Source organism: Pongo pygmaeus, chromosome 15, assembly GCF_028885625.2.
Source record: "Pongo pygmaeus isolate AG05252 chromosome 15, NHGRI_mPonPyg2-v2.0_pri, whole genome shotgun sequence".
NCBI lineage: Eukaryota > Metazoa > Chordata > Mammalia > Primates > Hominidae > Pongo > Pongo pygmaeus.
In genome coordinates this window covers 50,960,309-50,988,275 of record NC_072388.2, presented here as the reverse complement: position 1 = coordinate 50,988,275, position 27,967 = coordinate 50,960,309, and the positions used below count along the sequence as shown (strand labels likewise).

Sequence of the window (27,967 nt, the reverse complement as noted above, 5' to 3'; positions counted from 1 at the left end):
TGATGCTAATCCCTATAACCTTATTAGGATTTATCATGTGCCGTGAAATACATGGATCACAGAATTAAACCACTAAAATTGACCTTAAATAGTACATACATTTCATAAGAAATAAAAATATATCATTCAAGAAAATATACTTAATTTTTTTTTGTATAGTAACACAAAAGCTGCCAGGAAAAAAAAAAAGTAATTTTCTGAAATAAGTAATGCCCAATACATGGCCTTGGCCCATGTATAAATTAAAATGTAGCTTTTGTGAATTGCTAAAATAATACTTCTTTCCATAGTGTGTATTTTAGGTCATCAAAATGACTTGTAAATTTAAAAATCAATTATAGTGCTGTTAGGTGATTGAGAGGAAAGCCACTGGAGTGAGTGTTTGATGAAGGCAGAAGAGAGGCATCAAATATTCAGGTTGTAACAGAGCAAGTAAGAGCAGGCATTGCAAGTCGACATGAAGGAATACTCATTTATAGAGAGGAATGCATCTCTCTCTATAACTGGCTTAAGTAGTGGCTCTTCCCAAGTTCCAAAAACCATTAGATTTGGCTTAAGCTAAGTGAAATAAACAAAACTCTGCCTAAGTGAGAGCTAATTGTCTTCCCTTGCCTTTCAAAGTCATCAAATTCTAAACTGGAATGTGTTGTTATTTCTTGGTTCAGATCAGAGCTGACCTGCCATCAGCATTAGGACAATCCCTCTCTCAAAGTGCACTGATGCTGAGGAGACAGAGATGCCAAAGTGTAACTGAATTACATGAGTGTGTAGTGATGTGAATCAGTTTTGCCCTCCCTCCTCAGGGTTCGAGGCCTCTGCAAGCATCATGATTTGGAGTTGGAGTGGTTTCTAGAGTTTCGGTCTGGCTCTGGGTTGTCATGGGTCCAACTCACTTTGTGATGCAGGTCTTCTAGAGTCATCTTATACCTTCTAAGCAAACTCAGATCCCATTCAGATTTTTGGAGATTCAAGGCCACAATTTAGCACCAGAATTTTTCAGTTCTTTCTTGGAAAAGATGACCAGGGCCACACTGAACCATTTAGGAACAATTCAGCTCAGAGCAGAGAGCTTGGTCCATCCCATATCCAAACACCTAAACTTTGGGCTGGCATGCTGCAGGGAATCCCGACTATGGTTTCTTTCTCCCTTTTCATTCTGAATACTAGGGGCAAAGAATAAAGTCTAGATCTTCTTTTATCACAATTCAGTTCTTTAATATATCAGGCTAAGTAAATTCTGTTCTTTGATTTAACTTGATGATGAATCAGTAACTTAAACAGGTATGTCTGATGTGATAGGATTTTTAGAAAGGGAATATTTACATGTCTAATTTTAGTAATTTTTTTCTAAGCTACCTTTAAATTGCCATTAATAGGAGGTAATGACTATTACAGAGGATTTTTACTTTCAACTCCTTCTACATATATATTGGTGTAAATGAAATACCAGGATTTAGCTGTTCAGCACAGTACATGGAACAGGAGTACATGAGGAAACAAAGTTCTAGAAATATACCAGTGCTTAAATAAGTGGCTTAAATTCTTATACTTTGGGCTCCAGAGCGAATCATTTTGTTCCTGCTAGTGATATTATGTCCAATTTTGTGTTTTTGTTTTCAGTTCTCAGGCATTATTCTGGGATTTTAGGGGAGAGGTAAGGTGGGGTGAAAAATTGTAGTTGACATTTTCATCTGGAGAAAAACAAGTCATCTGATAAAAGGAATTAATCTTCTAGTTCAAAGCAACTTCAAAATTTTATGTTTAGGAATTACCCATGGGCCTAATTTGTCCCATTTAGAATAATTTCTTAACTTTAGAATGCCTGGTGGACAGGGAAGATTTATTTACATGTCTAGATTTTAGTTAAGTTAAATTTTGCCTGGCTTGTTTAAATTTGTAGAAAAGCAAACAACTTATTTATTCTTCTTAAGAGCTGATTTGACGTAGATTGTATCAAAATACACTGATGCCTAGATTGGTTTGAAATCATTCTGAGTGATCAGCTAGTTTGATAACTGCTTAAAGGAAATAGTTTTGGAAAAACAACTCAATAAGACTTTGGAGAAAAAAAGCATCTCTCTCTTTTTTTTTAAGGAGTGGCTATTCAATAATAACACTATGCAAAAAATAAGATGGTTCTACTATTTTAAAGATCATACTGGAAGGGTAAAAACTGGAGGAAAAAAATATCTTCTAATACCAAGTATTATAATGAATATTTTAAACTCTAATTTGCAACCGCACTTTAAAACCTGGCAACCACACTTTACGAATCTGCCAAATTAAATATAATTTTTCCACTTTGATCTCATTTAAAAGATACTATGTTTATATTAATAGCAAAATGTTATTTGAGGGAGTTCATAAAATACTATTCCATTTTCAAATTTTTGTTTTATAGTTTATTTTTGTAACATTTCAGATGAGTTTACACAGTAACTATGATTAAACAGTGCAAATTCACTGAAATATTTTGATGCTGAGTTTACATTTACATGCCAAACATTTAGAAATATATTAAGATATGACTCACTGCTACATGGTTTCCCATATAAGATGAGTCAAACCATGTTCCCTAAATAAAATATAGACAGATGAATTTTGGTACAACACAGTCATCTTATAAAGTGTATCTTACTCATGGCCCCAATATCAACATTAAAAGGGTTCCAGTATATCTGAAGAATGAACCAGATTTTTCAGTTTTTAAGCCTAATATTTGGCTTCATACATGGCCACGTATATCCTCCCCCAGAAATAGGATAAATAAAGAGTATTAATGAGAATTAACTGCCTTGAGACATTTCTATTATTTCTTGTTGGGAGAACCATTCCTAAAGTCTTCTTGATCACTATTAGCATATGGACATTATAAAATAAATAACCTGACAACTTGACCTGCAGTTCCTGGAGGATGAGTAAACAAAACTGATGTTAACTGACTGAGTCCACTCTTGTAAGAGTAATACTGTAGTGATGAGAGTACTCCCACATACACAAACGTCACAGTAAAAGGTGCCTATGATTTTCAACTTCATTGTTCAAATAAAGGGCTCGCTAAGTGATCACAAGACAGCAGGCTTGGTTGCTTCCACATATTGACTTCCTAGAGATTACATATGAAGTTTAATCTGGTCTGGCTGTACACTATATGTTTATAATGGTAGTAGCAAGATTAAAATAGAAAATACAGTCACTGTTTGGGGTTTCAAACAAATTGCAAAACCACATACTTTGTCATTCAACAGGAAAGCTTAAATCAAAAGGCAACTGGATCTTCAATGCAGCCGATTGTTCCTCCAAAGGCCAAGTACCATGCTCATTGAGGGTAGGTTTTGTAGCTCCTTCTGACACTTTACACGAAGTGCCTTGTCAGCACATCTGTAGCCTTGACCACAGCTTAAATGTTTGTATACTCCTTTTTATTAGGGCAGCTTCATTTTGTTTACACACAGTTTTCATTTCTCCAAGGAACAATTTCAAAATGATCTTCCAGATGCTATATAACTAAGAACTTTTAAACTACTGACCTCAAAGGTCAGCCTGTTTACTGGCATCTGACTGTGTAGAACAGGAAGTTTGTGCTGCATCTTGTGTTCTTAATGAAATCCGACAACAGAGGACTGAACGCATTAGTCTCAGAACAGGAGGCCTAAGGATGGCAAAGACCCAAGGGTCAATTATTGAATTAATTGATAAAAACCTAAGAGCTTGGAGGTCCCACTTTTCCTTTCGGGAAGAGGTTTCATTCATATATGCAAAAATCTGTAAGAAGCAAAGGGGAAAAATGATGTTAGTTTTACATCGTAGCAGTAGACAGGCTTAGATCCTATGTTATGTCTTGAGATTTAAAAGCAAAACCATGTTTTGTCTGTGGTAGTGGTGGGGAACGAAAGGTGGGAGGTGGGAATCTTACCTTTCTTCCTTATGTAAACTGTAACATAATGAATGTATTTTTTCCCCTTGAACTCAATGAAAGCATGTTTTCTGTGGAATGCAATTAACATTAACACCATGCACAATGTCCTGGTGTCATTGGGAGTGGAGAGAAATAAACTTTTCTTGTCATCTAGAATAGAATCTTTTAATAATATAAATAATAATGATAATATTAGTAGCTCCAGTGTATCAATAACCTAACATATGTGTCATGAATTGTTCTGGGTACTAACCCCGCTTTATCTCTACTCCTTATAGAAACTCTGAAACTTAGAGATTGTCTCTTTTTAACAGATAGGGAAGTGAACTTCAGGAAAACTAATAACATGTTACATTTACTTCCAAATACTAAATCTAATGATCACAATTCAGTGAGACAGGGTCTGCAATGGAACACCCTGAGTGGGAGTATGAGTTCTGGCCATTGGACTGGGTTTGAATCCTAGCTCTGTATATAGTTTGGGACCAATGGCAAGATATTAATAATGAACCTTTGTGCCTCAGTTTCGACATCTTTAAAATGGGTGATAATAATAACATACCCACTTCATAGAGTTGCTGAAAGAATGATAGGAAGTGATATGTGTAAGCTACTTAGATCAGTGCTCACAACCTAAGTGCTCCACAGTGTTCATTGTTATTATCTCCATTTTACAAATGCAGACACTGGGGTATTGAAAATTAGATAATTTGCTCAAGTACCCAGAGTTGGTTAGTGGCCAAATTAGGATGCAAATTCCAACTCTCCTGATGGCAGTGCAGTGCTCACTGTGTGCTACATGCAGGCCTGTATTAGAGCGAAGGCCTCAGAACAATGTCCTGAACACTGGAAAGCTGACACATCTTTACATGTGGACCAAACTGCTCTACCAGCTCTCAAACGATTTCTTAGATATTTAGGGAGCAACACAAATGTTTGGGCAGGTTGGAAGGAATGGAATAGTGCATCTTGATAAAGATCACACTTCTACAAAATTTACAGAAAAGAGGAAAACAAAGGGAGATCACACCTAGTCATTTAAAACCAGTGCTTTATAAGGCTCCAGGGTCTTTCTTACCAATGGCTTTAGACACCTAGCCCCTCTTTTCTTCACTCCCCTTCTGCAGAAGAAGGAGCAGCTTGTTTCCTTTCTCCGAGTACTTACTCTGCAGGCATCTGGCAACTGCATATACGAAGCAAATTGCAGAGAGCGCAAAGGGTAGTCATCTTCAGTTTGCTTATGTTAGGACAAGAGCAGGAAGGTTTGGCAGCCATAGGTGTTTATGCCGGAGAATCTTGGCATAGGGAATGGAGAAAAGATTTGGCAGATGAGTAAGGAAAAAGAACAATTGATGGTGGGTTTCCCAGATTATAGAGAGAAGAGGAAAGCTAGGTGAGGAGGTGCAATGGAGCAATAGTTTTCTTGTCAGTTAAACTATTTTGGATGAAAACTATACAGGCTGGTGTGTTAAAAGAGTGATTTGGAGGTAAGAAATTCAGGATAATGATGCACATAGGTCTACAGATTAAAACACATTAGTGACTACATATGCACACACATGTGTGCACGTGATGCATAACTGAGCACTCCTGTAGAAAGGGCCTGCAGCTGAGTTGATGAGCTAGTTTAGCCAGAGAACATATTCACACTGAATTGGCCAGCCGAGAAGTGCAGAAAAGGCATAGCCTCTGGTGTTGCAGCTTCACACATTAAGATGAGTCAGGTTTTCAGGGGAGAATAACCCACATCAGAGTTCCTGAATGTCTTTAGAGCGTGACAGAATAATGAGAAGTGAAAATTGATTGTAGAGGATGAAGCAATTCTGTACTGTTTCCTTTCCTTTTCATCTACTATGCTGGGTAATTTTGAGAATTGCTTAAAATTTGCACTTTGGAGGTGACCAATATTTTGTAGAAGACAGCTTTTTTTTTTTTTTTTTGAGATGGAGTCTCACTCTGTTGCCCAGGATAGAGTGCAGTGGCGTGATCTCCGCTCACTGCAACCTCTGCCTCCTGGGTTCAAGTGATTCTCCTGCTGCAGCCTCCTGAGTAGCTGGGATTACAGGCACCCGCCATCACGCCTGGCTAATTTTTGTATTTTTAGTAGAGATGGGGTTTCACCATGTTGGACAGGCTGGTCTTGAACTCCTGACCTCAAGTGATCTGCCTGCCTTGGCCTCTCGAAGTGCTGGGATTACAGGTGTGAGCCACTGCGCCCAGCCAGTTCCTTCTTTTATACTTGGAGAAGAGACATACTTCAGTGACCCTCGAAATTCTTGATGTAAGGTTTGTCTTCTACATCCCCATTTTTTTCTTTTGGTTCTTGTCTTTTGCCTAGATTACTATATTTTTGATCTTATGGATACTGGGATTTAAAAAAATTGTGGTAAAATAAATATAACATAAAATTTACCATTTTGCCATTTTCAGCTATACATTAAATACATTTACATTGTGGTGCAATGATATTGTTTATATTTTCACTTTTCTGCATATTATGTTTTGACATCTTAAATTCTTCTTGGCTGGGAGAGAATGCCCCTCCAGGGCTAGCTAATTTGTAGAGATAGCAAAGAGTTAGGCTGGGAGCATGTCTTTGATATACAGACTAACCTATCCAGGGCCAGAACTCTTCTATTGAGGAAATATTTATTCCTCTGCTTTTATCATTCCAATGCCAGGTACCAGGCAACTAGGGACCACCCCTATAGCTTAGAGCCTGCTAAAATTATTCAACCTAACCAATCCTAGACTGTTTACCCTGCTCTGCCTTTCTTGTGGGAACTCCAATAAAGGCTTGGCCCAGGTCCTCCCCACTCTCCTTCCCCTCTGCCTCCTGACTGAAACTGATGCTTTTTCATGTGGCCCTGAGTGGTCCACCATGTCTGTGTTTTCCTGAACGTCTCCTGTGTCTCTTCTTCTGGATGCACTTGACTGCATCCACATAAAAGAACAAAGAACAGCAACCATCACTACCATCTCCAGAATTATTTTCATCATCCCAAATTGAAACTCTGTACCCATTAAACAATAACTGCCCATTCTCCTCTCCCTCCAGCCAGTCCTGAGTTTTTAGTTAAAGGATGTCACAAAGGATATAAGATAATTAATCAATAATATGTCAGTGATATTCGGCAATTCAGTTTCAGAGGTTGGGTAGAAGTTATCCATCTTTTTGTGTGCACTACCAATATATTTGCTATGAGAAAAATACCAAGTGCTAATCCCAACAAGTCAAGTGAATTTTAATTCCTCAGGGCAGGCTCTCTCTACAGGGCTTTGTTAAGAAGGTAGAGCCTTGTTGTGACATTTACAAAGTGGCACAGATGAGAATTAGTGCTATTTTAGCATTGTCATGTATAGAAGCAGCCTCCCATAGAAAACTTCATTTTGGCACTGACCAGGTACTATTCTTTTGAGCTACTTTTCTATCTTTAATGCAATTACAAAGTGGGTTCAGAATTTTAGAGCAAATGAGGGCTTTATTTGGCTGATCATTGAAATCACCCGAGGAGCTTTAAAAATGGGTTGGGTGCAGTGGCTCACGCCTGTAATCCTAGCACTTTGGGAGGCCGAGGCAGGCAGGTCACCTGAGGTGAGAAGTTTGAGACCAGCCTGGCCAACATGGTGAAACTACATCTCTACTAAAAAATACAAAAATTACCCAGGCGTGTTGGTGGGCACCTGTAATCCCAGCTACTTGGGAGGCTGAGGGGAAGGATTGCTTGAACCTAGGAGGCGGAGGTTGTAGTGAGCCAAGATCACACCACTGCACTTCAGCCTGGGTAACAGAGTGAGACTCTGTCTCAAAATAAATAAATAAATAAATACATACATACATACATACATGCATAAAAATATTCTGAGGCATTTCTGCCTTCCCCAGATGTTGCAGGAAGTCAGGGACCCTGAACAGAGGGACCGGCTGGAGCCGCGGCAGAGGAACATAAATTGTGAAGATTTCATGGACATTTATCAGTTCCCAAATAATACTCTTATAATTTCTTACGCCTGTCTTACTTTAATCTCTTAATCCTGTTATCTTCGTAAGCTGAGGATGTACATCACCTCAGGACCACTATGATATTCGTGTTAACTGTACAAATTGATTGTAAAACATATGTGTTTGAACAATATGAAATCAGTGCACCTTGAAAAAGAACAGAATAACAGCGATTTTCAGGGAACAAGGGAAGAAAACCATAAGGTCTGACTGGCTGCGGGGTCGGGCAAAATAGAGCCATATTTTTCTTTTTGCAGAGAGCCTATAAACTGACGTGCATGTAGGGAAGATATTGTTAAATTCTTTTCCTAGCAAGGAATATTAATAATTAATACTCTGGAGAAGGAATGCATTCCTGGGGGGAGGTCTATAAATCGCCGCTCTGGGAGTGTTTGTCTTATGTGGTTGAGATAAGGACTGAAATACGCCCTGGTCTCCTGCAGTACCCTCAGGCTTATTAGGGTGGGGAAAAAAACCCACCCTGGTAAATTTGAGGTCAGACTGGTTCTCTGCTCTCGAACCCTGTTTTCTGTTGTTTAAGATGTTTATCAAGACAATACGTGCACCACTGAACATAGACCCTTATCAGTAATTCTGCTTTTGCCCTTTGCCTTGTGATCTTTGCTTTTGCCCTTTGCCTTGTGATCTTTGTTGGACCCTTATCAAGAGTTTCTGATTTTGCCCTTGTCCTGTTTCCTCAGAAGCATGTGATCTTTGTTCTCCTTTTTCCTCTTTGAAGCATGTGATCTTTGTGACCTACTCCCTGCTTACACCCTCTCCCCTTTTGAAATCCTTACTAAAAACTTGCTGATTTTGCAGCTCAGGTGGGCATCACGGCCCTACAGATATGTGATGTCACCCACAGCAGCCCAGCGTTATAATTCCTCTCTTCGTACTCTTTCTCTTTATTTCTCAGCCAGACAACACTTATGGAAAATAGAAAGAACCTAAGTTGAAATATTGGGGGTGGGTTCCCCCAATACCCAGAGACTCCAACTTAATTAGTCTAGGCTGAGCCAAGGGTATCAAGGTTTGCAAAGTCCTCCAAGTAATTTTAATGTGCAGCCAGGGTGTGAGACATCCCTTTAGAACCTTATCTAAAACCTGGAATAGTTTAAAATTATTCATTTATCATACTTAAAAAAAAAAGGCTCACTTAGGTCAATCAAACAAATAACTTTGAGCTTTCAGAATTCATTTCCTGATCATTAATATATAATCTGATTTTCCTTTGGAAATGGAATCCCCTAGAGATAGCAGCTAACATTTGTTAAACACCTACTGTGTGTTAGGCATGGTGCCAAGCAATTTATAAGGCATATTTTGTTTAATATTTACATAAACCTACAAAGTATTATTATTCCCATGTTAGAAGGAAATGAAGGTTTAGAAGATCAGTTACTTTGCATAGAATTACAGTCTGGGTAAGTAGAGAAAATGTGGAGTCAAACTGAATCCGTGGGACACCAAACTTGGCTTTTAGCCACTACACACTCTGCTGCCATCTATATAAAAAGCCTGTAATGTAAAGCTTAGCATGAAATTCACAAATGTCTGACCACATTATGGGTTTGGAGGAGATTTCTCTTCAAAGATGTCACAAAAGTTTATGGATATCATGGTTCCTGTTTATGGACTGAAAAACCATGGCTATTTCTAAGTAGCTACTTAGCTTTCTCTGGGACTTGTTTTTCCTCCACACTTTTCCACAGCTAAATTGCAAGCATAGATTGTTATATGTTTACCTGCCTTCTAAAAGACACTAAGGTGTCCTGACTATAGACTTTGCCTAATTCATTCTTTTAAAAAAAACGTTTTGGGGGGAGATTATTTTTCAGGTATATGATGCTTTAAAGAAATCCCTTTGCCCGAATCACAGGTGCTTTGTGGTAGAGGGAAACAGAAGGCTATTTTCCTTCAGTAGGAAAAACTGGATCCATGTGGCTCCAGGACTAGTGTCCTTTGTCTTGTGCTTCTCAGAACTGGAAACAAAAAAAGCAAATGCTAAGGTTCAGACCTCTGGGCCTATTTATTCCAAGATGGTGGCTCTTAACTCTTTGACAAACTGATGGACACTATGAACCATCTACCCACAACTCATACAAACATATAAACATAAACTCATATAAACGTTTTTGCAAATGATTTCAGGCAGAAAATCCATGCACTTTCCATGCAGCACAGGTTATGGACCCTGCTCTAGAGGAACTTTCAGCCTTTTCTAAATGTACTTATCCGATCCCTGGCCCTTTCCATCACATATATGTCCCAGCTGCAAGGTTCTTAGATTTAGTTTTCTGTTAGGGGCAGTTTTAGGCAGCAAAATAGTCTCAGAAAAATGGAGCTTGGTACACCTTGATAATATGAACTGAGGTACAACGGACTTGAGCTCAACATAAGGACAGGGAGTAGAGGGTCAGAAACTTCAAAACAGGACGGGAGAAGCCAACTGAGCAGATCGAGTTGCAGATGAACTGGGTCTTAAGCCTCTAGCTGGAAAGAGACCTATTGATTGCCTTCCTGAAACACAGTCTCACCATTTCTATTCTTTTTTTAAACTTAATACTGTGATTGGTTTTTGATATGCCAAAGAAGAAATATACCATCTCCAGAAGGTGTTTCTCTTTAAGCTGAGGACCTGGTCTAAACCATCTGAGATAGCAGTAAGGACCCACTTAACCAAAGGTGTGGACATAATGCACAGATTCTCTTTTGGGAAAAGAACTAAGGTTCTTTCTGTTTACATTTTTAAAACCAGTGTAATTATGTCTTTATTCAAATCAGCATTCATAATATCAAATGGCAAAGGAGAAAAGACGTCAAGTGAAAACACTCATATAGAGGAACTTTCTCTTAAAAGATCATGTGTATTAAAACTGTCTCATCGATCCCCAAACACATGGTTAATGATGCTTAAATGATAAAGGGCCTTCCAGTTGTTTATGGACATTAACTTAAACTATCACCAGGCAAAGTTCATTGTGGTTATATGTAGAGATGTCTGGAGTTCTTTTTCATTCCTACCAGAATTGTTATATTTTGCATGTATATAATCTACCAATGTCATATCAGCTTTTCAACCCCCATTCATGTTATATTTTACATAATGAGTATCAGGAATGAACAGGAAACTCTAGTGCTGTTTACTGGAGTTTGTTTTGTATTGCCAAGATTAGATTTCCACTAATCAGATTTACCTAGAAGTTCCAACCCTAAAGAATTTCTAAAGATGGAGAACTTTTTAGTATGAGTCAATGGTTTACTCTTGAAATTTTAGAACTGAATAAAAATGCATAAGCACTTTATCCTCATGGCATGTGGAAAACAGTTTAAAATGGCCAGAAGCTGTCCACAATTAGAAAAGTGGCAAGAAAGGGGCTTGATATGAGTTGGATATGAAGACACAAACAGTATCTGAGGCAAGAATAGAGGTCTCATATATTTCCTGTGTTCTGTTCCATTTCAGGAAGAAAGTTTCTATTTATCTCTGTAAAATGATGGCAAAGCTGATTAACATAAGGAGGAATTTATTAATTTATACAATATCCCTTTAGTGAATAAACAGTTTGGAATATGTTGTTGATTCCATGCAGAATTTCATATTGGGCAGCCAAAATAATGTCATTTCCCAAACACCACATGGTTTTTGATCACTTAAGAGACGTTTTATTTGTTCTGATGAAAGATTTTATGTGAGGGATAATCTGATTATTTCTTAATTTAGACCAGCATTTACATTAGCCAATCTCCTAGAATCTGGGTCTCAGCCTTTTATTTCATAGGTCTGTGGAGAAAAGAAAGGGAACCACATAGTTGGCCCTGGCTCAGCTCCCTTGAGCTGACATGAAGACAAAGGTCTTTGCCATTTTATTTTTAAAGCTAACTAGTTGGAATTAAGAGGCAAAGTGGTCCAGATATTTTTAACATTCTCACAGCTCTTTTATGAAATCTTAGATTAATCTTTTCATCTGTTACCCCTGAAATGAGTACTTTCTCTTGGATAGTGTTGTGGTTAGGTTAATTGGCTCAGTGCTTAAACTGCCTAGCTTTGAGTCCCAGTTCCACCACCCATTAGCCGTGGGACACAGGACGAGTCATTTGCCTTGTCTGTATGATAGAAATCATCATACTATTTCCTACGGTGTTGTGAAGATAATGGGTTAATGCAAAAGTTAGCATTCAAAAGTCTTATTTTGTGGTCGATAATAATGACATATGAGGTTGAATTGGACTTCACTTGAAGGGACTGGGCCTTTAAAAAAAATTACAGTTTTACTTCCAAAATTTTGGAAACCCTAGACTGGCATCTTTGGAGGAAGCAGTAATTGCAACCTGCCCAAACCTTGGGACAATGCCTGACATTAGTAGTTCTAGGTTTCTGAATTCCCCCATTTCCCTCCTCTGTCCACTACTGGAGTACTGTGGAATAGACTGGTGTCCCACTGGGTACAGCGGTCCTCCTTGTTGCCACTGGTTTGGTCCACTTTTGAGGGACATAGAAAGCAGCTTGTTATCCTGAGGAAGGAGTGGGAAGAGATAGAGTAGATTGCTACTATTTTCTGGAATACAAGGAAGAAACTTACTTGGAATAGCTTATTAATAATTATTTTACATAACTAATATTTTGAATTGATAATATTTTAGATATATTGGGTTAAATAAAATATGTAATTCAATTAATTTTCTCTGTTTCTTTTTACTTTTTGTTGTATGACTACTAGAACATTTAAAATTCCGTTTGTGGCTTGCATTTGTGGTTCACACTGTATTTCTATCAGATCATGTGCACTCCGTTAGAGAAACAGAAACATTTCTGAAGGCAACCATAAACCTTTGCTTCTAGAGCCCCCTGTTAGGACATGTGGAAATGATTCCTGCTTCAGGTGGGAGACTGGTATAGGCCACTTCTGACCACAATTTTAGTGTGGGCCAAGTAGAATAAAAGGACTTGGAAGAAAAAGCAACCTCCCCTGGAGGCACATGCCAAGGATTCTGAACAGCAGAACGTATGAACCAAACAGTAGCCATGAGCTTGAATTTTCAGACAAGCCCTTCAAGAAATAACCTAAATCAAGACAGTACAGCATTTCATAAAGCTTAAAGTGCTATGTAAGTGAAAGATACTAGCAAATATTCCCAATAATCTATTGACAAAATAAAATCCATCAGTGGTCAATATAAATTTTCTTATTAAGAGGTGACGATGCTTCAAATTTCCATTTTGTGTATAGTTCATCTGAATATGGTGTCATGGTAGTTCCAAGAATGGAAGTCAGGGAGGCTGGCTTTCTGATTATGTTCACACTAGGATTTTCTCCGGCTCTTTGGGAACCTTTGCCATGAATATATGCAGAAGCAAAAGTAATTTGCTGATAGTGTCAATGCTTAGAGGTGGCTTGGGGGAGCTAAAGCCCCTTCATAGTCTCCATCTGGCCCCCCTAAGCCATAAAAAGGAAATTGAAATAAAAACACAGCTTCAAAGCAAAGCTCCTACTCCCTCAACACCTTTTAGCCAGATTTCTGTCGCTAAGCCCCTTCTATCTGGCAACTCTGGAGCAGCCCTTGGCCTAATATTAACTGAGGGACGGAAAACAATTTCTATATCTATATCTATATCCACACACATATATTTGAATTTACAAAAACATATGGCAACGATGGAGTTCTCATGGTAAAAGGCCAATTTACATAAAAACAGGGCAACCTGTTGGAAACCGCTACCTTTATTTAAAAAAAATACAGTTTATGCAATGGGTCAGTCATGGTCAAAGAGGAGAACTTTTTCCTCTTGCTTGTGTAGGAAAGAGACTAAAAATCATTTCACAAGTGTGTTATCACCCCAAACCCATTCCCAGGCTATTTAAGTAGCTGATAGTGGGAGATATTTTTATAAATATACTCACAAATGACAGATAAAACCCTAAGAACTGATTATCTTAATTCCCAACACCCTAAGACAGTCTTTCAGGAATAGTTTCTGATCCCCAAGCTGAATGCAAAGCTATTTAGTGGAACTTGAAATGCTTTCTTTCATAGATATATGTTCTGCATCCTAGTGCTGACCTTCAAAAGCTGATTTAGCTCCTAACATAATCAAAAGCTCCTACTAGTAAAATAAATCAAAAGCATATAAGCCATGTGGGTTTCTACATCACAGCGTTTCTGTTGCATAAACTCCCCTGCTCAGAGTGGTATGGGAGATGCAGCCTCCCACAGTCCGACTTCATTTTATAAGAGGGCGTCTTTGAATATTCCATCTCATTCCCTCAAAGTGTAAGCAATTCAGAACAGTTTCTGCCCTGACAGAGGATGGGGTAGAAGGGTGAGGACAGTGGGGACCAGGGAGAAGAGAACATAGCTAAGAAAGGGAGCTAACTGGGCTGGGGAGGAGAGAATCATATTCAGACCTTTGGGACCCTGTGTCCCTTCCCATCCCTGAGGATGAGCACATGAAGATATAAGAAGCAGTAATGGAGGCAGGAGATAGGATAAAGTTACTTCTCCTCCAGCTTTTACAGGTCAGACCTGTTAATAGTAGGCACTGCCCATCTCTTTTCTTTTCTCCAAGATTGTGGCAGGTGGAAGTCACTATTAACTGCTTTGATGCTGTAGCATCAGTCTTGCTTTTCTGAAGATTGGGAAGTGGAGTTGCCACAACTCTCAATTCCTAGCCCCCGTAAGAGGCCAGCACATTCTTGGACATATTCCAGGCTCAGCTAAAAGGTTACACTTTAGGAGACTTGAACTCACAGCCTCATATCATTTAGCAGTTAGTTAGCATCGAATAACTGCTAAAGTTGCCCCAAATCAAGGCAGCACGATGCCGGGACTTGGTCTCTTGTCCTTCAGTTCCCCAGGTAGCCCCACTCTTCCCTTCCTGAGATGGACCAGCCATTCCTGCATGTGGCTTTGTGCTCATCAGGTGCATAACTGTAAGCTGAAGGACACCTGTGTGTATTTCTGACAGTGACATTAAGAGGGTGTTTTGCAAGATATTACAAATGCTTAGCAAGATGTTCCTCCAAGTATTTCCTCTAGTTGTCATTATGGTTTTATAAACTTTCATGGCCACAAAGAGTTCCATTCAAATATATAAATTGGGATACCTATAAACTAGATGTTTGTTGGACTTTTAGGACAAATAATAAATGCTCTAAACTTCTGCATCAGGGACCCTTCTCATCTGGGACCATTTTCAATGGCAGCTGGAATGCTATGGGTTGGGTACTACATTTTGCCCTGGCAGGAACAGAAGGCAAGCATGGAGAACTAGCACCAGTGGATGAGAGGTACAGGGCAGCAAACTGCAGCTCCAGGTCGTCAGGCTGGAACAGTGACAGCCATCCTAAGGTGGAAGCGGCTGCCTCTTTCTCAATTACTAAGCCAAGATAGGCAACAGTGAGAAAGGGACACTGCACAGGGCTAGGATGAGGAGATTGGCTGGCTTAGCTGAGGCCCAGGACTCCCTTTCGGACGGTCTGTATTATTGTATAAGAAACTCCAGTCTAGCAACACCCATAAGCCAGGATTGAGGGAGGAAGGAAGTGGGCTAAAGAGGAGGGGAAACTAGTGGGGAAGGCTACGGATCTTTACAAATTAGGACATATTTTTACAAGTTGCAAAAAAGTTTGTAGGGCGGTGGAAAGGGTGGAGGCGTCAGGGGAGAGCATGAGAAGGCTGAGCAGAGCCGGGCTGTGGAAATGTAGGGAGTGACTTACCGTGAAAGGCAAGGAGCAGACGGCGAAGGTGATGGTCATGATAGCCAGGAGAATCAGGTGGTCCGTCTCCTCCGCCATGGACACCCTTTCCCCTCTCCTGCGGGCCCCCGGGCCGCCCCGGCCACTGCCCAGGGAAGGTCCGCAGCGGCTTCTCCGGCTTCGGCGGTGCATGCGGATGAGGTTGAGAATGACACTGAAGTTGCAGGCGAGCACCGCGACGATGAGAAGCAGCAGCAGGGTGGCGTACAGCTGCAGGTAAGCGGTCCCCCCGTGCCGGATGAAGCACCAGGTCCCGGGGCAGTACTGGACGTACTGCCCGTAGTCCAGCAGCGGCAGCGAGCAGAAAAGCAGGGAGACTGCATAGATGACAGGCAGCACGGCCAGGCCGCCGGAGCGCGAGACGCGGCGCTGGTAGAAGTAGGGGTGCCCGATCGAGAGGTAGCGCTCCAGGGCCATGGCGAAGAGCATGAGCATCGTGGCCAGGCTGAAGAAGGTCATGGCGAAAGCGAAGTAGGTGCACGCGCGGCTCTCGGGCGCCAGTGCCACCAGGGTCTGGTTCCGCGCGTACGAAGCCAGTACCACTGGGCTGATGAGGCAGGTCCCGAGCAGGTCGGTGAACACCAGCTCGGTCACCAGCACGTGGAACAAGGAGAGGGAGCTCCTGCGGCCGGCGCTGCACCCCGCGTCCCCCCGCCAGCGGCGCGCCAGCAGCGCCAGTGCTATGAGGTTCCCCAGCACCCCGGCCGAGAACATGACGGAGCTGATGGCTGGGCTTTCGCCTGGGGGAAGCCACTGTCGCGTCTCGCAGTCCTCAGACCGGGAGTCATTGGAGGCACTGCCCATGGTGGGGTGCCTGGAAAAGAGATGCGCCCTCCTCTCCCGGTCTTTACCTGGGAGGAAGAGGGTCTGAGAGCCGGAGCGTTCCGAGATTCAGAGGAAAAAGGGGAGGGACCGAAATCCAGAGCCCCCTTCCCGCACCCAGCGCGCCGACGGCGGCTTGCCCTGGGTCTCCCGCCGCGCGCCGAGTGGCGGCTCGGCTGCTGCATCCGAGCGGCGCTCCAGGCTCCCGCGCCTACCCGCGCCGGCCAAGGCCGGGAGCCAGAGCCTAGGGGAGCCGTCGTCTCCGCCCCCGCACCGTCGGGGGGCGGGCCCAAGAGGGCTGGCCAGGCCTTGCAAGTGCGAGTGTCCCCGAGCTGCCGGGGAGGCAGGACGCGTCACACTCGCGGGGGGCGTTCCGAGTCCCTGGGGCGCGCCGGCGGGGATGGAGAGAAGGAGTCTGAGCACCCGCTGGGCGCGGCACTGGGCAGAGGCGTGCGTGTTGCCGGTGTACTGGAGCTGCCCGCGACCGGCGGGAGCGGCGTTTCTCGCTTCCTCGGGGTCCGGTACTCGAAGCGCACGGCAGTCTGACCTCGGCTGGGAAGGGTTAACCCCAGCAGAAGGCTGGGAGGGAGTGCAGGAGCACTTGCGGGGTCGGCGCAGAATGCACAGAAGATCGGGGCAACGAGCAAAGCAAAGCAACTCACCAAACAATGAAGTTAGGAGAACCCAATCCCGTGAAATGAGCGGAACAAGGGAATAACAGTGCAAAGGCAGCTTGAAGTAAGACCAGAATGTTTTGCTTTGTTTTTACTATTCCCAGGAAGATACACTAAGAGGTTGGGACAAAAATTGGGATGAAGTGTAAAGCAAGTGTGTCCATCCAAGGAACCAAACCACGCAATGCGCACCACCGAGCGGCCTGTTGCACTGCCGCTTTGATTCGGTTACTAGCATTTCACCTTTTCCTATGTCAACAGCATAACGGATAACCACTTGTTTAAGCAACCATTAAAAAAAAAAAAGAATGTTTCTTGTACAGAACTGTGTTTGTGGATACAACATGAAAACCATTGCACATCACTGTTCTGTCCTTAAGCTCAGCCTGGTAAGAAAATGTTGATATTTTGTTTAGCCGTTTTTCTTTACATGTTCTGTTAACCGCGTAGTATCCATCCAGAAAGACTTGTTCCTGGCAAAGTGTATTGGTAAGTGGCCAGTTTCAGACTGGAGCTGACAGTAATGGTTTCCTACCACATATTGTCATAATTGCAGAGTCGTGAAAATGGGCTGATATTTAACACAAAACAAAACAAAATCCAATTTGGCAGACAACATAGGTAATTGTGTTCTGCAAGAAGTCACATTCACTTGGGGAAGGGAGGCCAGCTGGGAAGTGAAGGGTCTGATCTGCCTAGGGAACCGGCAAAAAAGACAGTCATAACGTGGGAGGAAGCAAAGATTGCCTGCTGAAGAGCCTATCTTGCTACAGCCTGCTTACTCTCCATGAATATTTTTTGCCAAGTTTGATGATTCTGGCCTGGGGATTGGAATGTGGAGTGTGGGGGCGGGGGTGGTCCCACTAGGACAAGCATAATTTACTGGATCGCTTGCAAAGTTTACAGGCCTGTTTTCACATGTCAGCAGCCACTACTTCAATCCCTAAACTTGTCATGGCATGGATTCCTAGGAAAGAGGATCTTAACTCCTACAGTTTTTCTTTCAAGCTGTAAACTCCGCAGGTCAGTAACAACTTATCATCAACCTTTGCCATCCATCTCTGACTATTCCCCTACTCCAACTTTCCCGCATCTCACCCCAAGCAATGAGGAAACATCAAACTTAAATCAGAAGTATTTCTTAATAGGAAAACACTACGAGTGATTTATAGCATAATTCTGCACTGCAGTTTTACTATTAAAGGATTTTAGATTCACTGAATTTGCACAGTGCTTATTTTCCAAATATTTTTATACCTTTTTAATTTTCATAAGGCCCCTCACAACAAAAACCTACTATTGAACCTTTCCTATGTATTTGTCTCTAGCTTTTCTTTGGATGGGTACCTGGTGGCAGGCCGGCCCCTGGTGTTTATGAATACCAGAGCAAGAGTGCAGTTGAAGATCCTCCCCCAGGCCCCTGCCCCCTTGTCTTCCTAACCCCTGACTCAGTCTTGCACCACAAGGAGTCTTGCACAGAAATATGTGGACAGTATAGTTCAATATGTGGACAGTATAGTTGTTGATAACCAAGCTCTCTCCCCAAAGCCACCTTGGTCCTGGGAATATGCATCTCAAACATGCAAATGACCCTTGATTGGATGGACCTAGGGAAGATGCCTGATCAAGCCCTGGAAGCGAGTTATGGGACCAACATTTGAGCAGGAAATTTCATGATCTCAGGTACCTGGAAGGTGGTCTAGAATGGAGGGGGAATGGGGTCTGGGTGAGTAGTGCCCTGAGGGTGTCTCACCTGTGGTAAGTAAGGTATGTGACAAGAGGAAGACTAGAGTGGGCCCTATAAATCTTGGGAGGCCAGTATCCTATTAATTACTGTGCTGCTCAGCATTGCTTGTTCAAATTACTCCTTTTAATTACACACACAGAATACATACGTGTGTGTGTGTGTGTGTGTGTGTGTGTGTGTTTGTTTCAGCAGTTCTGCTGTGTTCCATGTTGCTAGATTGCTGAGTAGGAGAGTTGATAAGTTTGCTGTCACTACGTAGCAACTGGACCATGACCTTTGTTCCTTTAAGTGCAAGTCTAATCTTGCTTGTCAGTTACCCCCAGTTAATTTTGTGGTTTAAAAGCTACTTCTTCCCATTTCTAATTTTAGTGTCAGCATCTTGATACAGTTTCAGTTTACATAGAGCCTAGAGTTTCTTAACAGAAAACAGATTAACACCCTCAATTCTAGAATTGAGCCATAGAGCTTTGCTAATTGTTTAGTTCCTGTTTGTGGGGCCATTGTATGTGGGGAACACTATGTGATGGTTAATTTTATGTGTCGACTTGACTAGGCCATGGGATGCCCAGGTAGCTGGTTAAACATGATGGCGGGGTATGTCTGTGAAAGTGTTTCTGGAAGACATTAGTGTTTGAGTTGATGGACTGAGTAAAGTACATGCCCTCCTCAGTGTTGGTGAGCTTCATGCAATCCATTAGGGCTTGAATAGACTAAAAAAGTGGGGGAAAGTGAAATTCACTGTCTGCCTCACTGCATGAGTGGGGACATTGATCTCCTGCCACTGGCACTTATGGTTTTCAGGCCTTCAGACCAGGACTGGAATCTACACCACTGGCTCTTCAACTCAGACCTTCAAACTTTGTCACCAGCTTTACTGGGTCTCCAGCTTGTACATGACAGATTGTGGGACTTCTCAGCCTTCACAATTGCATGAGTTGATACTTTATAATAAATATCTTTATATATATCCATCCTACTGGCTGTTTCTCTGGCAAACCCTGACTAATACGCACTTCTTAAAGTCTAAAGTTCATAGTGTTCATTTATGTATCCATGAATTCAAAGGACTGTGGAAGGTGGGTTACTTCCTCTAGGTCATTCTTCAAGAGAAAGCAAAGATAAACATGAAGGAAAGGAGAATTGCTCGGGCAGAAAGCTAACATTAATTCTTGTTCATAGTTCTATTGATGTTACTTTCCTCGTTCAAAAGACGAGTTTAAATTTATATTTTATGATTCCTATGCATGCATAAATACATTTTTTTTTCAAATTGAGTCCTAAGAACACCATCTGTGTCCTGTGGTATTTGAGACAAGGTCTACACTTCACGGCAGGAAGCAGAAGCCACCAAGAAGAGACAGGATTTATTGGAAGTACACAGTGATAGTTCACTGCCCACTGGGGGTCTGTTTTTTTTCTCACTAAGAAGTTCAAAGGTTGTAGGGCTGGTTGAACTTCTAGGAGCCAGGCTGCTTCTTCCTCTAGCCCTGTGATTCCTAGTAATGCTGGCTTTGTGTCTCCATGCTCTCCCCATGTAGCTAGCAGCTGCTGCCTGTATCAGTCAGGATTCAACCAGAGAAACAGAGCCACTACGTGTGATTAAAAAAACATGGAATTTATTATTAGGCACTAGACCTGCCTTGACCAATATTGTAGCCATTAGCCACATCTGGCTATTTAAATTTAAATTTAAATTAATTAACATTAAATAAGAGTAACAACTTAGCTCCTCTACGGCACTGGGTACATTTCAAATGCTCAATAGCCACGTGTGACTTGTGGGTATCATATTGGGCAGCTCAGGTATAAAACACTTCCATCATCACAGAAAGTTCTACTGGACAGTGCTGCCCTAGACCTTGCAGGATGTGAGACCTGGTGGAGGAGTCCTGGCATGGCTGTTTGTTGTCTTCGGTTCTAGTGTTGAGTCTGAAGTCACTATAGGTCAGTCAGGATTTCAGTCAGGGTAGAAAGTTGGATATGGATGATAGCAAGAACAGACTGGAATCTGTGGAACAAACTGGAACTCATGAATGACTGAAGTCCTTTAGGACAGACCGGATCTGCGTGTGTCTCTCACTACCTCCGGCTTCAATAATACAGGTGTCCTGCAAAACATGCTGGCGCCCTTTACCGAGCTACAGATGCACTTGGCTTAGGACTTGAAGAAGCCATAGGAGGAGATCTGGTGGGAGCAGGAGGAACTGTGAGTCTTGCTGCCCCATGCCAGCAAGGTGAGGCAGCAGGTCAGCGACAATGTGTGAGAACTGCCAATGTTCCTCACGCCTTGTGTTGTCCTTCACAGCATAAAAACCATGGCTGCTGCTTGGCTGCTGCCTCCCAGATCTCATGCAATATTTCCCTTGTGGCCAATGCTAACCTGGAACTATGGGAGGATTCTGCATAACAGATGCTGCTTAGCTGGACCAACACAATACGAAGCCAGCATACTGTCCCACGGGTCTAGGCATCAAGTCTACATGGAAGCCAGGGGCAAAGGACAGACAGTGCCGGTGAGCTTGCTCTCTCTTGTGCCTGTTTCTTCCATCAGGAAAGCAAAAGGCTTTCTAGAACATCCAGATAAACTTCCCTCTGTCTTTTTAGCCAGAATTTGGTCAAATTGTCATCCCTTAACTCCAAAAAAGGCCTACAGAGGGGATGTTGGGTTTTTCCAGCCTCTTCTAGAATAGAATCAGGGAAGGGAGAGGGGCTGGGAATGGCTATTGAGTTAGTCACCCAAAGGGGCCTACTGCAGATCTGCCTGGTGCATTCCCCATCACTCCCCTACTGATAGCTAGAGAAGAAGCTCAAGAACGCCTATTCCAAATCCTTCATTTGCATGTGAAGAAATGGAGGCATTGAAAGGTTAAGTGGCTTACTCAAGGACACACAGAGTTAGTGCAATATATCTGGGAGTATGGTAGCCAAACCATCTTATTTGTGCTCCAGGTCAGTATATATTGCACATACTGCCCATTAAAAGCCAGAAAGAAGTACATGGCAAGATACTCATCCTCAGCACTAGAACTAAATCACTCAACAAAATTTAAGTCTTACTTTTTGTCTGATGGTAAAGATTGGTAAAGTTTGGAAAGATTACGCACACCCAGTATAATCAGACATAGAGAAATGGGTCCGTTGTTGGTGACAATATGAGTGCAATATTTATATGCATAAGGATTTGCATAGAACAGCATCTATAAGGATGTTCAACAAAATATTAATAGTAACTAAGTAGTACTTTCTTCTTTATACCTGTCTGTTTGGGTTGATTTTTCTGTAAGTATGTATTACCTTTATATTAGAATGCAAGGAAGCTGATTTTTGATTAGAAAAAAATTATCATCATTGGAGGACATAGGCTTCCTACTTAGTAGAAGGCGGGGACTTAGATGTTAATGATTTAAATTCTCTTCCAGTTCTACTCTTTAATGAGTGGGCAGGTCATGCCAGCTGTTTGAAGCCAATCAAGAGGATTGGAAATACTATTCTTATGCTTTTCACAAGGGTTTTACAACTGTCATGCTTACTTGAAGACTGGAAATCATTACACATGATGCATCGTTTCTATCAAAATAATACCCTCCTTCACCTCAAACAACTACTTCGACATTAGATTATTGTCATCCCTGAATGTCATTGCTTAATCCAGTTCTGACACTAGCATTGCCAGGAAGTTCCTTTTTCCTAAAGGTGGTAACTAGTCCACCAAAATGTCAAAAAAAGAAAAGTAGTCAATAGAAACCGACTTCCAGATAGCCCAGATTTTGAATTTAATAAATATGTTCAAAGAATTAGAGAAATTGTCAATGGACAAGTAGGGAATCTCAGTAGAGAAATGGAAACTCTAAAAAGAACCCAATGGAAATTCCAGAATTAAAATTTACAGCAGGTTGGAGTTGGCAGAAGAGTGAACTTGATGACTAGTAATTTCTTTCCATGTCCTCATTACTTCTGCGTTCATGGGAGATATTCTCACTCTTTCCACACCGTGTAAGGCTTAGAGAACTATTGTTTTCTCCTGCTCACCCTGTTTATACCCAAGTGAGGCATAGGTTTTCTGTGATGTCAGATCCCTGAAACTTCTCTGAGATTTGGGAGTACAGGACCACTTTTTCAAGAAATCTCTGTGTTAACATCTAAGCTCTTCTTGTTCTCTTGAGCTTCACCCTCTGTCCTTCACAGGCTGAGGAACTAGATGGGGGAGAAGTGGTGAAACTTTGCTATTCTTCATTTTCTGTCATCTGGGCCTCCTCTAAGCCTAGGCTTTTGAAAGCCAAGAATTGATACCTGTGTTCTTCAAGGTCTGTTATATTGTTCTTTCTCTGAGGGAGTAAGCAGAGAACACCCTAGCTGCTGCTAAAACTGGGGAAAGCTCTGGAGTATCAGGAAGTACTGGGCAAAAAGTACAGAGGTTGATATGTCAAATTATTATTTGGCTACGTTTGCTTTCATGTAGGTGTGTATGTGTATCCAAGTTTCAGTGGAACTCACTACAACCTCACAGGATTGTTTGAGAAACAATTTGATAAAGTCTTTGCAAAACCCTGAGTCAATAAAAAGCGCTTTGCAAATGGATGCAAGAGCACAACAGTTCTCTTGTCCTCAGTCAGGAAATATCAGACAGGTAAATCTACAATACTCCTTATTAGCGCCAGGAGTTAGATCAAACAAGTTACCACACTCGTTTTAGGAAGGCAGATTACCTGTGACCCTAATTTCCTTTCTAAGATTGATAGAGGATAAAGAATGACATTTAATCATGAAAATTCTTTTCCTTAGGTTTGCTTTCAAGAACAGAACCAACTGTAAGGTAGAACAACACATATAACACCAAAAGCAAGGCTATGGTTATTTAATTTGTTCTTATAAAGTAACAACTCATTATAGAAAATTTAAAAACAATAGAAGGAAAAAAGTCACCCATGAATTGGCCTTCAGAAATGGTAACTCTTAACATTTTGATGAGTTTCCTTCCATTTTTCTTCTACGCATTGTTTTTCATAGTTATAACATTGCATATAAAATTTTATTTACTGCTTTTCAAAAACTTAACGTTATAATAACTTATATTACATGTATGTTTTAAAAGCTTTAAAAATATGTATGTCCTGAGACCCAGAAATTGCATTTCTAGAAATCTATCATATTGATTTCTACATTTACTGGGGATATATTTACTGAGGCAGCATGGATAGTTTTAAGAGCATGGGCTTTGGAGTCAGATTGCTGTGAAATCAAACTTTAGCTCTGTTCTTAAGCAAGTTACCTCACTTCTATGTGCCTCAATTTCCTCATCTGTAATATGGGGATAATAGCAGTACCTGTAATACTTCATAAGTTGCAGTTGAACCCAGGGCCTGGCCCATAGAAAGCATTCGACGGGTGTCAGCTACTTTAATATTGAGCACTTATGATGTGCCTGGCCCTGAGGGACCATGCTGACATGGTCTGTGCCCTAATGAAGTTTATAATAGTGATGACAAAACCAGTTTATTAAGGGCTTGTTATATTCCTAAAACCGCTAAGGGCTTCATACGCATTATTTCATTCATCTTATTTATTTCTTTTTTTAGAGATAAAGTCTCTTTTGTCACCCAGGCTAGAGTGAAGTGGCACAATCATAGCTCACTGTAGCCTTGAACTTCTGGGCTCAAGCCATCCTCCCGCCTCAACCACCTGAGTAGCTGGGACTACAGATGTGCACCATCATGCCTCGCTAATTTTTTAGTTTTGTAGAGACAGGGTCTCACTATGTTGCCCAGGCTAGTCTCAAACTCCTGGCCTCAAGCAGTCCTCCTGCTTCAGCCTCCCAAAGTGTCATTAATCTTTATAACAATTCTATAGGAGGGGTCAGATATATCTCCATTTTACAGATGAGAAAACTGAGGCTGAAACAGTAACTATTTAAAGTTGTAAGTATAAAGAAGTTCCTTTCAGTATTATCTATAGTACATTAATCTTGGGAACTAGCCCAGCTGTCAGTCAAAAGGGAATTGTACAAATATGTGTATCTGTTCAACGGAATATTATGCAACTACTTAAAAATATACCTCTGCATGTATTGACATGGGTAGTTATCTACAATGTCGAATGGATGAAGTGAGTCATGAAACACTATGTATAATGTGGTTAATTTTTATAAAAATAAACACTTATACCAAGATATAGGGCTAGTGGACTTTTTTTTTTCTTTTTTCTTTTGAGACGGAGTCTCGCTCTGTTGCCTAGGCTGGAGTGCAGTGGTGCGATCTCTGCTCACTGCAAGCTCCGCCTCCCGGGTTCACGCCATTCTCCTGCCTCAGCCTCCCGAGTAGCTGGGACTACAGGGGCCTGCCACCACGCCCGGCTAATTTTTTGTATTTTTTAGTAGAGATGGGGTTTCACCGCGTTAGCCAGGATGGTCTCGATCCCCTGACCTCATGAGCTGCCCGCCTCGGCCTCCCAAAGTGCTGGGATTACAGGCATGAGCCACCGGGCCCGGCCGCTAGTGGACTTTTTATTGAAAAAAAGGTTCCAGTATATACTCCTCACTGTTATCTCTTTTCATAAACATTAAATTTACTTATTCAAATTTTACTTATTAAAGGATCAACGCTCAATGTTAAAACAATTATCATTTTAATAAATAATAAATATTTAATACCTAGTATATTAGTTACCTATTTCTGTATAACAGGCCACTTCAAAATGAATTGGTTTGAAGCCAAGTTATTTTATTGTTTTATGTTTAGTGGGTCAATTATGCTGGTCTGGACTCAGCTAGGAGGTTCTTGTGCTGGTCTTGTATGGACTCATTCTTGTGACTGCAGTCTTCTGGTGGCTTGACTGCGGATTGGTTTGTCTGGGAGTCCTCAGCTGGCAGGGCTTATCTCATTTCCCAGCAGGTTAGCTTGGGCTGGCTCCTATGGTGGCATAATGTTCCAAAACGGCGAAAGTGGATGCTGTAAGGCCCAGATGCGGAAGTTTCACATCATCACTTCCACCACATTCTGCTAATCAACATAAGTCCCGGCCCGACTGGATAAAAGGAGGGGGAAACAGACTGTACCTCTTGATGGGAGCAGTGTGCATACAGCGATGAAGGAATGATTGCAGTCATTTTTGCAAACAATCTGCCATTCCTAGTATAAAATCAATACTTACCATAATTATTATATTTACACAATAGCTTTATTTTCTTTCACATGAAAACAAAAAGTATTAACCCACAGAGAATTTCACTCCTGGACCATTTATCATACTTTGAGTTTCTGACTCACTCTCTACTGTGAGAAAGTAGCTATCACTTGACATAATTGGAAAAAGGGCAAAAAAGGAGTCAGCTTATACCCTGGACGTTTGCCACTTCCATTTCTGTTACTTGCCCCCAGGATCCAATACATAGTATCACAATGGGAAATACCAAATCCCCACTCTCCCTTCTCGAGTTTCAACTGTTCCTTCTGTGTTTTCTCCAGTGTCCTCACATCAAATCCAGGAGAATTAGGAGGGAGGAGAGCACTGACTTCAGAAAGATAGCAGATGAAAATGTGATTCATTTTTATTATGTGAGGATGTAGAGACGTATTCTGTAATTTGACTTGATATCAAATATTGTCACAGAGGGTGTGTTTCGTTAATTATGTGCTAAAAGGGAAACTCTTCAAGGCTATTGCTGAGTTCTATGTTTTCTCCTTCCCATAGTCCTTATTGCCTTCTAACATACCATGTAATCTAGTTATTTATTGTTTTTTGTTTGTTAACTGTTTCCCCCTGCTGGGATATAAGTCTCCAGAGGGCAGGAATCTTTGTCATTGTAATTGATTGTTGTACCACAAGGATTAAAACAGTGCCTGGCATAGAGTAAGTGCTCAATACAGATGTGTTGAATGAATGAAGGAGGGAGTGGGAGACTTGGCCAGTGCTGCTGGAAGGTCTAATAAGATGAGTGCAGATAACTGGCCTTGACTTTTGTAGAATGTACCTACACTGGGACCCTGCTGAGAGAGCTCTTTTTGTGGAATGGTGGGAATAAAAACCTGAATATAGAGGAGCTAAGGAAGAGAATGGGGGAGAAATAAAAGGTGAGAAAGTAAAGCTAGGAATGAAGACAACAATATGAGTGAGTTTGAAGAGCTTTGAGGGTGTTGAAAAATTTAGTGGTAGCTGGAGGGGCCATGAGGTCAAGAGAAGTTTGCTTTTTAAAATGGATAATAGCATATAGATGGAAATCATCCTAAAGGGAGGGAGAAAAAGATGATACAGAAGAGAAAAAGTGTACTTGCCAGTGCAGACACCTTGAGAACATGAGAGGGATTTTGGGCACAAGTAGAGGAGTGCCATGGAGAGCAGCAGGTGCCTTTCTTCCACTGAAGCAGGATGGAAGCCAGTGTATGTGGTCACAGGTGCGGTAGTGTGCTGGAGCTGGTAGTGCAGGATGAGGAGGTTGTGGGAGAAAAAAAGAGGGAATGTTGGTGATTTCAAGTAGAAAAGATGTGTATTACTTCCTGGAATAGAAAAGTGCATTCACTGGGAAAATGTGGTCATTAATATCTCAAAGAGGATAAAACGTAGTGGAACTTGGCATTTATAAAGGCAGCATGCCACACTTCCTTGTGAAGCTGGTTCCACATCCATTGTTTTAGATCTCAGTGGATGGCATCATTGCCCATGCAGTTGCCCAAGCTAGAAACCTGGAGTCATCCTTGACTCTTTCCTCTTCCTTGGCCTCTACATCTAAATAATCACCAAATTCCGTTGGCAATTATTTCTTATTTGTTGGTTTATTTATTCAGGGCCTCTCTCTATCACTCAGGCTGGAGTACAGCGGCACGTTCACAGCTTACTGCAGCCTCGACCTCCTGGGCTTGAGCAATCCTCCTGCCTTGGCCTCCGATAGTGCTGGGATTATGGGCATGAGCCATGGCATCTTGCCTTTGTGACTACTTCTAAACACATTGAGAGCTGTTCACTTCTCTGTATACCCACTGCTACTTTCTTAGGTCTGGTTACTTAAATCACTGCAGGTTAGGTCCCTCACTGGATTTCCAGCCTGTAGTCCTA

The 27,967-nt window shown here is 41.6% G+C and overlaps 1 protein-coding gene across 1 annotated transcript; it reads right to left on the bottom strand.

Annotated features, from left to right (window-relative positions):
• Window positions 1-2,387: 2,387 nt before the first annotated feature.
• Window positions 2,388-16,897, bottom strand: PTGER2 (prostaglandin E receptor 2). Its single transcript, XM_054448654.2, has 2 exons — window positions 15,641-16,897; window positions 2,388-3,765 (listed from the first exon to the last, which is right to left on the bottom strand). Exons 1-2 carry the CDS (start codon window positions 16,481-16,483, stop codon window positions 3,532-3,534), a joined length of 1,077 nt encoding a protein of 358 aa, XP_054304629.1. The 5' UTR covers window positions 16,484-16,897; the 3' UTR covers window positions 2,388-3,531.
• Between the last annotated feature and the right edge of the window lie 11,070 nt (window positions 16,898-27,967).